At 41.9% G+C, this 17,387-nt stretch overlaps 1 protein-coding gene across 1 annotated transcript in view; it reads right to left on the reverse strand.

Moving 5' to 3' along the window:
- Positions 1 to 14,746: 14,746 nt before the first annotated feature.
- Positions 14,747 to 17,387, reverse strand: part of LOC137145860 (unconventional myosin-XVI-like) — a 212,019-nt gene continuing 209,378 nt past the window's right edge. The window contains exon 16 of the mRNA XM_067536802.1: positions 14,747 to 15,035. Coding sequence (XP_067392903.1) covers positions 14,884 to 15,035 — 152 coding nt within the window. The 3' untranslated portion in view covers positions 14,747 to 14,883. The remainder of the gene's footprint in view (positions 15,036 to 17,387) is intronic.

Genomic DNA, 17,387 nt, shown 5'->3' on the forward strand with positions numbered 1-17,387 from the left:
AATTATACAAATATTGGTTATCACTGGAATTCTTCCTGTGTTGTACCCGGGGTCCTTATAACTCACCTGAAGCCTGATTAAGGATACAAACCTCATAATCCTTTAATTAGAGCAATTGGCAAACCTATTACCCTATTCAATAAATTAATAACTATAAAATCAGGCTACACTTGACATATGGAATATTAATTACTGGTAGTCAGATGAGTCAAAGTCTTGCCACTTTCAGGGCCAGATTTTCAAAGTTGGGCACATGGAATTGGGCACATATATTTGTGTGAGAATAATTTAAAAGTATCTGTGAATACACTATGTGCAAGTGCATATCAGGGATCAACTTGTGCATATACTCAGTTAGGAGCATGACTGACCCAGTGCGTGGGTATCTTTGCAAATAAGTTATGTGTGCACACAATGACATATGCTTAATTTTGAAAAGCTGACTCATAATACCTAATGTGAAGTGTTTATGTCTTTCATAATACCTAATGTGAAGTGTTTATGTCTTTCCTCAATAATAAAGTAATGCCATGATTCATCAACATTTCTTCTAGGATTTAATCACTGAAGTGAGTGGGTGTGGCCTCCTTCTGAAACAGACAGGGAGGAACAGGCTGGGCCTGCAGGGGTGGAGCCAGAGAGCGAGAGGATGGGACAGGAAGTATAAAAGAAAGGCCCAGGAAGTCAGTTGGTGATCAGCTCCTGGAGGGGAAGGATGTCCCTCCCTGCTCTGCAGAGCTGCCTGGTACCTGGGTCTGGGCACTGGTGAATGAGTGGTGGGCAGCCTGGGGCCCAGAGATACCCCCGGAGCTGAACACCCTACTGGACCCGGTGATCCAGAGGGGGCAGAACCTGGAGGAGTTGCCAGATGAGGAGGAGGTGATCATAACGAGGCCAGACTTGGAGGAGTTGCCCTTGGAGGAGTGCCAGAGGCTGATGAGGAGGTGTGGGCCCTGATGGGGCTGGACCTGGAGGTGCTTCCCCACGCCAACCTCCCTGACAAGCTGTCCGACCTACCACCCCCCAATGATATCGAGGGGATCTGCAACCTGCCCCGGGGTGACTACCCTGATGAGGTCAACTAGACTGTGGCACACCAGGTACCCAAGGGAAAGGGGGCAGGAAGTAAGTAGCCCAGGGGAGGGGACACATGATCCAGGGACTGGGGGACCGGACAGAGTCAGCGTGTTGCAGTTGGAACCCCGCTGATTCCAGGACATACCCCTCTGCCACAGCTAGGGACCTGGGCCGGAATTCAATGGAGTCGGGTGGGCCTGCATTCCCCTCCCCCTTCCCTGACCACCCTGGGAGTGCCTGAACTATTTGCTGCCCCCCCCGTGGGGCACTGGACTATTGCCTTTGGGCTGCCCTGCCCAAGCCCGGAGACTGTTTCCCTGCCCCAGGCTGGGCCAATCCCTGCCGGATCAGGGTAGTGAGTGGGTGTGGCCTTCCTCTGAAACTGACAGGGAGGGACAGCCATCTGCTCTACAATCACCAATATGTATCTCACTTGAGAAGGTGGCCTAAGGTATATAGAGGATTATTAGGTAAATTTTCAGGGAGATATAGGTTCTTTAATTTTGTACACTAGATATTACTATCTTTTTGTTCTATGTTTGTACAGCACATAGTATAATGGGGTCCTAGTGCTATCATAATACAAATAACAAAGTGATGAGTTTACTGGAAAGTGAGCAGACAGACGGAGTCTGTGCTCATACCTGTTCCTATATAATATGTGCAAGTCATACAGGAAATGTGGGAGACCACTGAAGAAAATAATGGGCCTGCATCTCCTCTCACAGGGCCCGATTATCAGCTTCACTCAGCTGCTCCGCAGTAGCTCAAAGAGAGCCCATTAGCATCTTAGTGTATTGATCATAACTATAGTTTTAACCGCCCAAGGTATTATGCAATAAATATGGCAAACTTGTATTAGTAATGATCTGTGCAGTACTGGAAAAACAAGTTCCAGAGTTTGGTACCTAAATTTGGCACTCCAAAGCACATCCTCAAATTTACCCAGATACTGCAGCACACAAATGGAGGACTGAAAAAAGAAGAGCTGGTTAAATGCCAACTCTTGGTGAAGGTTTGGGAAGTAAATATTAAAATATTTAAACTACTTGTAAAAAAACATGCTGCTTAGGGGGGCCTGCCTGATTCTGCTCACCCTGACATCACTGGGAGTCCTTCCCTAAGACCCTGATTCGGCAAAGCATTTAAGTGTATGTTGAAGAGCTCTGTTGAATCGGAATGGAGTTAAGCACATGCTTAAGTGGGAATTTGGTGAATTGTGCACTTAAAGTAATTGCTTTCCAAAATGTCAGTATTAGGCGTGTAAATTCCAAACTTTGTTAAAATTAGTTATATTTATAGATGTCAATACACATCTAAAAATACTACTGTAAAACATTCATATTTCTGACAAATGCAGATACAATTAGTAGTGTCAATCAATAGCACTTAACGATATGAAGATATTTATTAATACAACATAAAATAGATTTTTATTGCTATATCCCCAACAATGACAAATGAGTTAATCATGATTATTGCTACACTGAATAACAAATAAATCATATCCATTAACCATTTACTTTGAAGCATTGCCTCTTAATTCATGCTTGGTGAAAGATGTAAAGCGGGAGAATCTGAGATGCTTGAGGACTAAACTCCAAGAGGTTAATGGAGACTACATTTTTAAAAAGATTGTGATAAAGAGCTACACTGGGAAAGAGAAAAAATGTTCATGCCAGTTCCATTTTATGCCAATTTTCTGAAATTTCTCTACATATTTTTTTTAAGTAAAGTTTGGCTAAGGTATTCACAAGAGCTAGGAACATATTTTTGTTTTGTTTGTTTGGTCAATCAACAAACATTTTGAGTGAGATTAACAAGGTCATTTGCCTCCTGAGAACCTCCATGTGGCCAACAATGGCTCTCTGATGCCCAGCCTCAGTTTCCATCTTCTTCAGGGCTACTTAATAAATACATTTTTCCCCCAATAATGCTCTTTCCTAGGGTCTGGATTACTTAACAAACAGTTAACCAATCCTCAGAGTAAAGTTTCAAAATAACATACTCTTCACCTTTTCTAGCTGGCCTTCTTTCTCACGGTGTCTCCAGCTCATTCCTAGGGCTTTCCCCTTTTCTTATAAGAGGATCCAAGCTTCATTCTGGTTCTTATCTGCTTTTGGCAGGCCACTCTCAGACCTTCCTGGCTGGAGTCTTTTGGTCCCTAATGTCTGAGGCCCAGATCCATATAGGGATTAAGGTATTTTGATGCTCACTGTTGTAATGCTTAACTTTTAGTTACCTAGAAAAAATTCAGGAACACTGATGCACAAAGCCTGGGTTAGGCACCTAGACTCTCTACAATGAATGGAGAAATACAGGTGCCTCAGAATGTGATCCACAAAAGTCCACACGCATCTATGCTAGCCAATGGGAGATATTAACCGGAGAGCGTAAAGGGTCCCCTGTTGTGGGTGGGGCCTGTGGCTCTCCCTCGCTGTCAGTCACAGAGAGAGGCCGCACCTCTGAGCGCCTGCGCCCTTTGGGGAGTCTACAAACAAAGGGGACCGTCTCCTGCCCATAGCAGGGCGAGTCCTGGTTTCAGGCCCTGGCCCTTAGTAGGGCGAGCCTGCAGTTCAAGGGCCTGACCTGTAGAATGGATGGACTGGCAAACGGGAATGATCTCTAGCCCTTCGTAGGGCGAGTAGGCAGTTCTGAGCCCCTGCCCTTAGGCAAGGTGGGCCTGCCAATGGGAACAGCCTCTAGCCCTTCATAGAGTGAGGAAATAGTCCAAGGCCCAGCCCTCAGGCAAGCCAGGCTGGCAATGGGGAGAACAGTCTCTAACCCCAGCAGGGTGAACAAGCTGTCCCAAAGCACTGGCCGCTAGGCAGGGTGGGGCAGACAGTGGGGAACAGGCTCTGGCCCTCAGCTGGTGATCACCCCTAGGTCAAGGTAGGAAGAGGGGAGGGGGATGCAGGCCTACCTGTCTCCACTGTGTACCAGCCCAGGGCCCTGGTAGTGACGGGGTGTCCCGTCACTGGGTCAGCAGGGCTCCAGCCGAAACATGCTGCCTTAGTATGAGTGCAAGCTCAGCAGGACTGTAGTCAGATACCCCGGGCTACTTCCTCCCATCCTCTATAGTACCTGGTCCTTGAGTCACACCCCGGTTCCTCGGGGTACTCTGTCCAAGGGAAGTTCCAGAAGCCCTCAGCCTCGTCACCTGATGGCAGGTCCGGAAACTCTTTGGAATCATCTGTGGAGGGCAGCTCCTCCAGGTCACAGGCTCCTGGAGTCTCCTCTGGCTCACAGGGGGTTGGTGGCTCAGGTATCTCCTCTAGGTCACAAGGCCCGGGGTCTCCTCCGGCTCACCAGGCTCAGGGAGATCCTCCAGGTCTTCAGGGCCCCAGGAAGTGAGGAGCTCCAGCAGCCTCTCCTCCAGGTAATGGTCAGGTGCAGGCTTAGCACCAAGGGACCTTCACCTTCTCCCCCAGAAGCCTTCCCCTGACTGAGTGGGAAGGCCTGCCTTTTATACTCCTAGCTGTGTCTACCTGCTTCCAGTCAGGTGTTCCTGGGCTCCTCTCCACAGAGGGGGTTTGGCACTCCTCCACTGTCAATTTCTGAGGGAGGCCACACCTCCTGGCTACAGAGGGATATGTCTTAAACTCCCACCCCTCTCTCAGAACTAGGTGCGTAAAGGTATGTCTACACTGCAATGAACTACCCACTACTGACTTTAGCTTGGGCTGCAGGGCTGTATCAATGCACAGTATACTTATGGGCTCCCACTTTGCAGGGTCCCAGAGCCTGGGCTCCAGCCCAAGCACAGAAGTCTCCACAGAAATGAAATAGCTCCTTAGCCTGAGTACCTGAGCCCAAGTCAGCTGTCATGGATCAGCCATGGGTGCCTAGTTGCAGTGCAGATATACCCTAAGTCTTGGTTGCAGGGAGGCACTTATCTTTGTTTGAAAGACACCATCAGGAACCCCTGGTTCTGGAGTCAGGAAGCATAGGCACTTAAGTTATTTCTTGTGAGAATGAGTTTGGCACCTGCCTCACTCCACACAAGATGGGAAATAGGAGAGGAGACCGTGGTGGTGCTGCCCACCTTTTAACTTTTAGCCCAGTGGTTACACCACTCACTTGGGATATGAGACACCCAGGTTCAATTTCCTAGGGGAAGAAACAATTTGAATGGGGGCGGAGGGTTCCCATCTCTCAGGTGAATACTCTAACCACTGAGCTATGTGATATTCTGTGGGGCTCCTTCAACCTCCTTCAACCTCTCCTGTTGAAACTATTTCACTGTGTATAAATTGGGTAATTGGGCCAGAGAGAGAGAGAGAGAGACAATGACTCTGTAGCCTGGTGGTTAGTGCACTTATCAGGGAGATGGGAGACCAATGGTCTAGTCCCCCTGCTACAATGACCCTTCATTTATCTGAAGTAGAGCAGCTTCAGTGGCAGAGATGGAGGGAGCCCTACGTCAGAATCCCAGAGATCAGTGAAAACTTACTCACTGAATGAGTTTTAGCACCTATAGGGTTAGGCGGCAGCCAAGCAGAAGCCTCCCAAGTACACTCCCACCAGCTAGCCTGTGTCACTGCCCTTGCTGCTGCACTGTTGTTACTCAAGCTAACTTTGATCTAGGAAGAACAAATGACATCACAGAATCTGAGATATTATAGTCACCGGTTAAGTACAGGGAGACTATATTTAAGAGATTGTATTTATTAACTAACTTGAAAATCATGACTGATGTAAATAATGCATATACATTGCCACCTACATTTTCATAAGTGACTAATGAATTTTAGATACCTAATCTGAGAAGTCTTAAGAAGGGCTAAGTTTTTAGAAATACACGCTCAACATTTTCTGAAAATCAGGCTCCTTTTAAATGTCTCAAATGGAGGCAACCAAAATCAGTTACTTCCAAAAATGTAGGCTGCAACTTTTAAAAAAAGTTATATTTGAAAAATATTGGTGATTTCAGGCTGTACATCGTTAGTAGCTTAAAACTGAGTTATAATGAGCTCTGTCCGAGAAACGGACTTTTGGGCAACTGGTGTACACAAAAATGCCATTTACAATGTTTTCTTATCTTTCCAGAGAGAGCACACTGCTTAGCTTGGATATGTGCAAATTACACACACCAAAAGATACTGCAAATATTAGAGATGATATGAATGATATAAACAAGTTATATGCATCTAGTACTTTGCTAGTTTTTTCTATTTAGTTAGACAGTAATTTTGCACCTTGAGTAGTATAATCTCTCTTTACATCTTTCTCTCTCTCTCTCTCTCCTTTTTAGTCTTTCCCTGAAAACACCATTACCAAGATCACTTTCCTCTTATGCATTTCTGAATACTTTCCTCCCTTTTCAAGGCTCTGCACTGGTTCCCCCTCTTCTGCATTCAGTTCAAATTTCTCATTCTCATCTATAAAGGTATTACACCATTCTGTTGCCACCTACAACTAACTCTGATCTAAATTCTTCCTTCTCTCTCCTATTATTCCCACTTAAGATGGAACCAAACAAAAACCTGGCAGCGGGAGGAGGGTCATCAGAAAAAATCTGAACTCTTCTGAACTTTGTTCTCATTATAAAGACAAATTTTCCAATGAAAGCTCCAGATCTTAATATCCCCATATGTAAGGGTGCTTGAAATCTGGATCTCGATTTTTTTCCTCTTGACTCGGGGTATGTCTACACAGCACTTGGGAGCTAGCAGGAACAAGCCTCCCTGCCATCTAAAAATAGCTGTATAGACAGCACTTGGAGGTTGCAGCACAGTCTAGAGCTCAGACTTTGAAGCCCACCCTCCTTCCTAGGCTTCAGAGCTAGAGTTCCAGCCTGAACCACAACTTCAAAGCACTGTCTATACAATTATTTTTAGAGTGCTAGCATGAGTCTCTTGAACCAAGCTGGGAGGCTAGTTCCCACTTGCTCCAAAATGTTGCATACACATACCTCTGACTTCTTCCATTGCTATCCCCAACATTTACAACATTTGCCATGCACCCTTTAAGTCATTCTTAAAACCCCACCTGTTGTGCAAAGCTTGTGTGCTAATAAACACACATCACTGTTGTAACTTGTATCACTGCACTGTAGTGTAACTGTTAATGTATTACAAACTCTTTGGGGAGAGGCTGTGTTATATGTATACGAACGATGACTGGGAAAACTCAGTTTGCCTGATTTCAGACAGAAACAAACAACTGGGGGTTTGACAGTTCAGTCAGAATTTGAATGTTTGTATTCCACTTAAGAGAAACTATGAAAAAATATCAGAGCTGGGGAAGAGACAATTCTATCAAAAATAGATGCAGCATGTATATTATATCTAGGACATATGTATATAGTATGTATACTATATATAAAACACTGTGCCAGCCTAACTTAAAGGATGTATCCACCAGCAAAATAGTAGTCTTTAGTGATCAGCAAAAACTCATGTTGCTCCTTAAACTGACCCACACGGAAGGAGAAAGAAAGAAAAAATCTGATTTTCCTTCCCAAAACACCTGTGTAAATCAGGAGTAATTCCACTAAGGACAATGAGGCTACACTGAAATGAAACCAGCATGAGTGAAAATACAGTGAGATCCTGCAGCATTAAGTTATACGAAGGAAGAACTAGCAAATTGTGAACCATATAACAGTCTCATAAAAATATCTAATTCTATGAAATACGGAACTTTCCTCCTTAATTCCACAACTGTAACACATAATGTTCATATGTAGCACTATATAAAACTCCACATAATAACAGTTTGATAAACTAATAAAGCTACATTTGTGATTAGATCCGAGTCTGAAACTCCATTTATATTGGACACAGTCAAGGAGAAGACTTTTCTAGCACAGTGCTCTAAAATAATTCTATTCAAGGTGGAATAATTGTAGAATGATTCCAGTGATACCTTACTTTTTAAATGAAATTTCTAATGGACATTTTATAGATAAAGATGCATGCTGGTTAGGGATAATGGAGGAATGATGTGATTTCAGCAGTTGCTTCTGTACATCTTGCTTACACAAGTTACATTGCTTTAAAAATAATTCTTAGTTTGGTTGAAATGTGCACTTGAGTTTATTCATGCTGTTAGTTCAAGCGAAGCCTACTAAAAGCATTGACCTTAATGGTACACACATCTGAGACAAAGACAAAGATAATAAATAGTATATTGTTGATAAAGTTCTAACGTGGGTAAAATGGCCAATTACCTAAGACTCAAATCAGGGAAGAGGGATGTGACAAATAGTGCAGACATCAATATTGGGTCCAACTGGATCATGGGACATGCAGCAAAATGGAAGAGGACGCAAAACTAGGAGGGCTGGTTGATATTCAAGTGTAGAAAAATGGATTTAAAATAATGTGGATAAAATGGGGTGGGTGAGTGATCAAGTGATTTATGCAATTTAATGCAGGAAAAAGTGGGTTGGAGAAGATTATAAAGGTATTGATTTATTTGTTTACCAAATGCTTAAAGGCAGAGTTATTAGAAAAAAAAAAGATCTTTAAGGGTGGTTCTTTGCTTTCTGTACCCTCAGCAGTTGGAAACTAAAGGATGGCCACTTTTTTTACCCTCAGAGCCCTGCATCATGGAAAGTTGAGTGGCTCCAAAAGCACTGCCTTCTAGAAGATTCCAAACTTGAGTGCCATATGGATGCACTTATCTCTCTTTCTCTGTCACCCCCTCTCCCACCATGAGTAGGGATTCTCCTGGGCAATTCTAGAATAATCACCACTTAACTTCACATTGTTCTATTATTCTTTAGAAAAGAGGAGTGCTAGATACACACAATTTCTGAGACATGAGACTGAATACTTAGTGCCTTCAGTCAGACAAGAAACTGTATTTTGAAAACTCTTTTGTGCTCATTTCTAAGCCACTCACTTTCCTTCACTGCATTTTCACTGTCCTTGTTGACAAATGAAGTTTATCATTTAAATTGGAAGAATGATATTCTTAGTGATCAAGCAAAGAGATTCTGGTCAATTCAGATTTTCATGATTAATCCAATCATTTCATTACAGTAGCTATACATGAGGTTAATGTGAGATTTTCTTACTGGCTGTAAAAAAGGTTTACACTGAAAAATCATAAAAGGAAATATTGGTTAGGCAAATGCCACATAGTGATGTCTTTTCCTGGTAGATGTTAGCCGCATAGTTACTAACGTGAGAGAGTGTAAGTTTATTTTTTCCCTTCTTTAATGCCTGTAAATTGTTTATTGCATGTGTAGTTTTTGCATAAGTAGCATAGTTGATTTTAAAAGATAAATGGTGGGTGAGAGAGCAGAACTCAGAGGGGAAGACTGAAAAACAACAGTCTACTAGACAGTCCACTGAGGCCACCAGCTCATCTCTCACACACTACTAAACAGCCATAAAACTGAAACTAGTATGGACATTACCAACCGTAAGACAGAAGCTGGTGACCTAGAGTTCAATAGCTTCAAAACCTATCATCAGTTCCGCATCCATCCAGTGTCCCTGTAATAGCTCTTCAAACTATGATTCTAATAGACATGTTTAAACTGAATGTCAATTTCTAAATGCTAATATATCTGATCACTTAAAATAGGTTGTTATTAGCATTTAATAACTGTAATAGGAAAATAAATATAATTAACCATAAATCATAGAATATTAAAGTTGGAAGGGACCTCGGGAGGTTATCTAGTCCAATCCCCTGCTCAGAGCAGGACTAACCTCTGCTATATCATCCCAGCCAGGGCTTTGTCAAGCCTCACCTTAAAAACCTCTAAAGACAGAGATTCCACCACCTCCCTAGGTAACCCATTCCAGTGCTTCACCACCCTCCTAGTGAAAAACATTTTCCTAATATCCAACCTAGACCTCCCCCACTGCAACTTGAGACTATTGCTCCTCGTTCTGTCATCTACTACCATTGAGAACAGCCTAGTTCCATCCTCCCTGGAACCCCCTTTCAGGTAGTTAAAGGCTGCTATCAAATCCCCGCCCCCCATTCTTCTCTTTTGCAGACAAAACAAGCCTAGTTCCATCAGCCTCTCCTCATAAGTCATGTGCCCTAGCCCCCTAAATGTTTAACAGTTCTCCTCTTTCTGACCACTGAGCTATAATCAGCTCTGACCCTACCTAAATCATAGTGCATGTCTATCTACACCCTGTTTCAAGCCTTTCCCCTCACCTCTCCTTGATGATTTTTTTTTGTCCATAGTGATCAAAAGACTTCACGCCTTCTTCCACAAAGTCCCTATGCTTGGAACAGTCTCTCACTGTGAGCCAAACTTCCTCCCTTCTCCCCTTAGCATTCATTTCCTTCACCAAAATTTCCCCTGCAGATCAAATACAAGCTGATCTGCCCATGTACCATGTCTTTCTTTGTTCTGCATGTATCCAATGTAGCTTTCAACTTCAAGGAAAGTACCTGTCTTAACTATGAGATTGTATAGGGTCATGCACCTATGGTGCTAGAAAAGAAACCCAGACAATAATTAGTGTATCTTTCTTTTAACTTGCATACAACTCCCTTAATAAATCTAAATTAAATCAATACCCAGCCACAAAACCAAACTCAAAGCAAGAAGACAACCTGAAATTAACCTTTAATAAACAAATTAGCATTTATTTTCATAAAATATCTTAAACTTCTATAGTTCTCTTAAAACACACAAAGCCAATAGAGAGCCTGGAAATTCCAAATACAATCTCTCCTCCCTTAACTCAAATGCATGCAAATGAATTGTTAAGGTCATTCAAACATCCTTTGTGCTACTGGTTGAATAATCTTGAGAATCTCTCTCCACTCTTGACTCTCCCCTCTGTTCAGTCTTGCATCAGCAATACTATTCCCAATATCTGACATTCTGTCCCAGTTCAAAGTTGTGGTTGAAAATTGAATTTATTTTCCCCCTTTTGTTCCTCCCTTTTCTATCACCGTCATTAGTTACACTTTCATCTCCATCTCCTAGGCTCATATTTGCTTCCTCCATTCCTTCTCTGCCCATTTTCAAGCTGTTCCCACAGTTTTGTTTTTTTCATTTCCAGAAATTGTCTTTCAGCATTCTTCCTATACAAAATTGTCCATGCCTTGGTCATCTCTGACATTGATTATGGAAGTCTTCTCAAATCTTGCCTCCCATTTCTCACTAAATTCCCACCCACCCATCCACCAATATGTGAATGCCAAAATCATCTTCCTCACTAGCTGATCAAAGCATCACTCATTTTCTAATATATTCATTAGCTTCCATTCACCTATGCTGGTTCATTCATACCCAATCTCTTCCCTAGTCATTTGGCAATAGATTCTGGCCCAGTTGAAATCAATGGCAAAACTCCCATTGATTTCAGTGGGATCAGGATTTCACCCCATGGTCTCTTGTTTCTTATAAATTAACTTCTCAGAGAAGGGACAACATGTCATCCAAGCCAGATGATGGATCTTAATAAATTACTAACAATAATAATTTTAAATATCTTTAAATAAAGACATTCATTTTTATACTGAAAACTAGGAACAAATAAGAGTTGTTTTTAAGTCTTTCCTACACAGTGTGCTTGATCAAATCTAAATGAGAACAAATATGTACCCAGTCACATTAATAAACAATGTATAATCTTAGTCTGTAACAGTTGCAAGTTTAAACAATTTAAGTTTAAACAATTTAAGAAAGGAACAAAAAATCAGACACAACCATTTCAACTTCATGCATAAAGCAGGTGAGCATGAACCAAAATTCAGTTTCAAAAGTTATTTTACCTAATTCAGTTTACTAGTATCATGCTTATACTTGTTTAAAGAAAACATGGCAGATTTAATCATTGGTCTCACCAGAATGATATGATCTCATCAAAATATTAGCCAGAAAGAAGAAATTGATGATGGGCCAAATCCTGCTTTCCTTACTCATGCAAATAGTCTTATTATGCCAGGATGAATCTGACTAATTGAAGTACTTATGTGTGTGTAAAGAAAGCATAATATGGACCAAAATGTTATTTAACAATGCAAAATACAATCTACTGTATATAACTAAAGCAAAGCATTATCGATAAAAGTAACTTTATGTAAATGTTCAGCTATAAATTATTTCTGGAACTGGAGTTATGATGTACAAGTATCTATTTAGAAATACTACTTTGTTCTTTTTGGCTATTTATCAGATATTTGAGATAATTTCTTTGTTCATATGAATCTAATTATTCAGGTTTTTGCTGAGTTGTTTCCTGTTGGAACTCCTTGCAAAGTAACTTCAAACTGTTTCATTTTCCAAATAAACTCAGTGATTCCAAACAATTTTTACTAAAGAGGAATAAATTAATGCTCTGGAGCTCAATAAAACAATTTTTTTTGTCTTCAAAGGGCTTACCAAAAAAAAAAGGAGAAAAAATTAACTGTTTTCTCCTTTGAAATGATCTTTTTACTGAAGCAATGTAGCCCCAGTTTGTTTCAAAATAGTTACAGTATCTTATTCTATCTGAATTTAAGATATTACCAAACAGAGCTACAGTAAATATTTTTGATTAAAAACAAACAAAACCAAAGCGTAGACACAGATTTTCCACCAAAAGTGAAAATTACAACATCAGCCTCTTTGCAGGCCTGAAAATCAAGGACAGCTGTTTTACTGAAGTGTCAGCCATTATGGAAGATGCATAAGCTGACAGAAAAATCCCAAGGAATCATTCTAATACTAAGACATCAAAGTATCCATTTCTGATCATTTTAATTATTATTGTTCATTTTTTTTGTTTTTATCCATTTGAAGCACTGAACAGGTGACCAATTTAAGAGGAACAAAAGGAACAGTTACTTACTCTAGAATAACTGTAGTTCTTCAAAATGTGTTGTTCACATGGATTCCACTCTTGATGTGCATGTGCCCCTTTTGCTTGAGATCAGATTATTCTGGGCAGCAGTGGTAGCTGGGGCTTTGGCTGTGTCTTAGATGTCTCTGTGCCCACTGCCCTGCCCAAGGGCATAAAGAGTAAAGGAGGCCCAACTGTTCCTCAGCTTCTTCACCAATACAGCCTCCCAGAAGAGTAGGTCTTTGTGGTAATGGAGATGGAGGATGAGTTGTGGGATCCATCTGCACAATACATCTTGATGAACTACAGTTACTGAAAAGTAAGCAATCGTTCTTTCTTCTTTGAGTGTCCACATCGATCTCACTCTTGGTGACTAGGAATCAGTTATCTGCTTCCTTGGAGTGGATATATGAAACATACTTAATGACAGCCCTACCCAAAAAAGGCATCTGATCTGAAATTATCTACTAAAAACTAGCATCTTGTAAATGTGTGGACTTAGTTCCATGTAGGTGCCCTACCAATTTCAGAAATAGGAACCTTCTTAGAACAGGCAGCAGAGGCTGCCTGAGCTGTAGTGGAATGAGCTCTACTATGGGTAGGAGGATCTAACTTGGCGATCTTGTAACGAATTCTTATACAGTGGAGACTTATTCTGGTAATCTCTGTGAGGATACTGCCTGACCCTTAACTCTATCAGCAAAAGCCATAAGCAGTCTAGGTATGTTCCTGAATATTTTTGTCCTGTTAAGGTAATCTGACAATACCCTTACTACAACAAGTGTACGAAGGTTAGCTTCCATTGAGGTTGAGTGAGGCTTGGGGAAGGAAGCTGGGAGATGAATAAATGTGTTCAAATGGGATTCTGTAACAACTTTGAGATGGAGCTTGGAATGAGGCCTGAGTGACGCTGTCTCTATGAAACACAATAGAAAGGAGACACTGCCATGAGGGCCTGAATCTCTCTTACCCCTTTGGGCTGATGTAATGGCTACTAAAAAGGCACTCTTCACTGATAGGTGATAGAGGGAATAGGTTTGCTAAGGACTCAAAGGGGGGGATCCATCAATCCTGTTAATACTATATTAAGGCGCCAAGAAGAAGGGGAATCCCAAACGGGGGGTGGAGGGGAAATCATGAATAAAGTCTGTAAGGAACCTAGTCACTGAAGATTAAGGAAAAACATATTGTGGTTCTGGATAGGAGGGGCAATGTGCAGATGTTGCTGTCAAATGACCTTAGGAACTAGCTAAGTGCAGATTGTTTTAGGGCTAAAAAAAAATAGTCCAGTATGGCTAAAATGGGTGTTATTGAGGGTAACAGATGATACTAAGATGCTCACCTGCCTATGGCTTCTCTACAAGTCAGGTTACTGCATGGCAAGACAAAATGTGACTCTACAGTGCACCAGCTTGCTGCACAATAACTTTCCCTGTGGACACTGCTACAGTGCACGAAAAGTCTTGAAGTGCAATCTGGCTTGCCACTGCACTCTGGGATGTTCAGTTGGGCAGAACAGGCAAAATGTTCAGGGTCTGTGCTGAGGGGTTCACCAGATCTGAATATCATAACTGCCTGGCACATGCTGGGACTATCATGTTCATCGAACCTGCATCTTGCCTCAGCTTCTTCAGAATTCTCGGTATCACGGGAAGGCATACATCAGTCCCAGTGTCCAGGGGATGAGAAAGGCATCTGACAGGGAGCCCTGACTGGCGGCCTCGCTGGAGCAGAACACTAGCATTTCTTGTTATGGTCTATGACAAACAGGTCTATAGATAGCTATCCCCTTTATCAAAAAATATAAGGCACAGGCTTTGCCTCCACAGAAACTTCTGACAAAAGAATTTGATCTTGTATGCATGGGTTGCAAGTACACAGAGAATGAAATCCATGTGGACAATCACTTGAGGAAGAACAGTGATTTTAGTCAAACATTTCAAAATTAGGAACTTGTGTTCAATTGAATTTGAAGGTGCTCAGTCCCTCAGAGGATCAGGCCATTAAAAAGAAAAAGAGATAGTAGTCCCATAGCAAACATGAAATTGGTCTCCTACCTGTGTGCAGACAAATTACTGAGGTACAGGCCGTACTTTTCTTCAGCAGACAGCCCATCCATCAACAAGTAAAAAACAAGAAAATTGCTCTGGTTGAGAGGCTGCATGACAAGACGGGACTTCTCCAGCATGTACATATAAATTCTTGCTGATTAAAACACAAATAAACAAGTGAATCATTAAACGGATTAGTTTAGACTTAGATTAAAAACCATTAGATATCACAAAAATGGAAGACAGACATTTACACCTTATAAAAGGATCTAATAGTACATGATGAAAGACAAACAAATCTAATGCAAGAGCCAAAGTAGAATCACTGCCAGTAAAAACCCAAAAGGTTATTTGTATAATGGATGAAATCCTGGCTCCATTGAGAGTTAATGGCAAAACTCTCTATTGGTGAGATTGGTAATATTGTTAGAGTGACCATCCATCCCTAATTGGGTGGGAAAGTCCCAAAATGTACATGTCACATCCCAGTCCCAGGCTGAATAACTCAGACAGCATTTGTCCCAGAGTCCCTGTGGTGCCACTCCACACTTGCCCAAGGCTCAGGTGCGACACCAGCCTTTTCCTGGTGGGGTGAAGGCAGGGAGGTTAAGATGGATCTTAAACCCCCCCCCCCTCGTCATAAAGCACTGCCCCTCTTCCTCCTATCCCCTCTGAGGCCCCACTCCTGGCCAGGCCAGAAGCCAGAGCCCATCCGTGTAAGAACTGCCCAGGGAACCCAGGCCGTTGTCACGGCAGGTGGATGGTCCAGGGCTCCCCACAGCAACCTGGACTCCCTGTGTGGCTCTTATCACTGCCCAGCTCCAGCTTTAGGCCTAGCCAGGGATGGGACCTCGAGGGGGGTGGGGGGGAAGAGAAGGAGCAGTGGGCTCAGAGTGCCACAGAGTGGGGCAGGACTCTTGCATGTGTCCTGTTTTTGAATTTTGAAAAGGTGGTCATCTTAAATATTGGTGGTCTTATAATGTTTGGTTTTACTGATCAGGGGAAGCAGTTGTCAAATCCTTGCAAAAGGGAGAAAGACCAACCATAATATAAACCTAACCCTTCCCTGAAACAAGAAAAACAAAAACAAAAAAAAACCCTGAAGTTAAAAATAAAATGCAGATATTAATTTTTTTTATTGATTATGCACTCAAAGGAAATACACTCAAAACCCTTAACTCTAAATTAAACATGTTTTGTACAGTATGCAGCCACTTTCAACAAAAACTTCAGTGCAGCATGAGCATTTAATAACTACTGGTAAAGTGTTTATCATAGATGGTATGGATCTCTGTCCCTAATTAACAGTTCACAACAACAGAAATTTATCATGTAAATGTGCGGTTGGAAGTTGTACTGAAGAAAACCCCATTCTGTTTGCTTGAAAAGATGGTATAGAAATTGGCTGGGGGAAAGGCACACAGACTGCTCTGTAAAATTCAGCACCTGGGCTGGATTGTTGAATCTTTAGAGGACAGCCAATGGGCATCATTAAGGGTCTTTGTGTCCTTGCTGATCCATCTCCTGGATGAACCAAGACCCTAGTGTGCATATACATAACTGGATAAGACTGGTATGGGGGCAGGTGGCAGACTTGGATGAAAGGCATCATAACTGGACACGCAAGCAGACCCAGAAGGATAGATTAGATAAAACACATGGTATCCGGTCAGCAAGCGGGCTGACTAAAGAGTGGTCAGAGGAGAGAACTGCTTTTATGAGATGTTAACTATTCATTCACTTCTGTGTCTTCTCTGTAACTAACTTGAGAATGCCTATTGATTTTGCTCATTAGAAGTGAAAACCTAGACACATTAAGCATTGTTTCTTATCTTTTAATTCCATTTGCTCTGTTTTTAATAAATCTTGTCTTGGATATGCTTAGTGGTGTATGGGTAGTTGGTTCCACACAGACATCCTTGAAGAATCTTGAAAGAGAGGTCCAGAAGAGTAAAGCTCTTTTGGAAACTACATCTCCTTCTCAGTCTCAATGAAGGGGCATAGACAGAGGTGTCTGCTCCCAGTGAGTTGGTTTGCCATTAGTCTGCAGTAGGTGAACGCATGGGTAGAAGTCAAAGGAGATGAGTTGATGGGGGTTTTGGTCACAGTGCACATTGTAGCAGATTTAAAGCTATGTATGTAACTGTTCTGACTGTTTTTTGGGGGTACTGCACTTTTACATTTCTGGAAATCTTCTGTCTCCTAGAAGCAGCCACCATTTTCTGTTCTGTTTAGATTCAACCTGTTACAGAAGATATACACATTGGACTAGTTCCTGCACTGTCTTGCACCATGTGCAGTCATTTAGTTATAAAATGCTTCCATTCTGATTTGGAAGAATTTTACACCCATTTTGCATAAGTGTAAATGACTGGAAAAAGTGAAAGGCAGTAGAGAACTGGGCCCACTGTTCTCTCATGGAAACTCCCCTCCCTCCCCCTTTGTGTTGGTTTCCTTTAATTTAACATCATTTACACTGAAAGTTTCTCACTGTATATATAAAACT

The sequence above is a fragment of the Emydura macquarii genome, unplaced genomic scaffold (genome assembly GCF_026122565.2).
Source record: "Emydura macquarii macquarii isolate MOO-44397 ecotype Brisbane River unplaced genomic scaffold, CSIRO-AGI_Emac_v2 contig_3671, whole genome shotgun sequence".
Classification (NCBI taxonomy): Eukaryota; Metazoa; Chordata; order Testudines; family Chelidae; genus Emydura; species Emydura macquarii.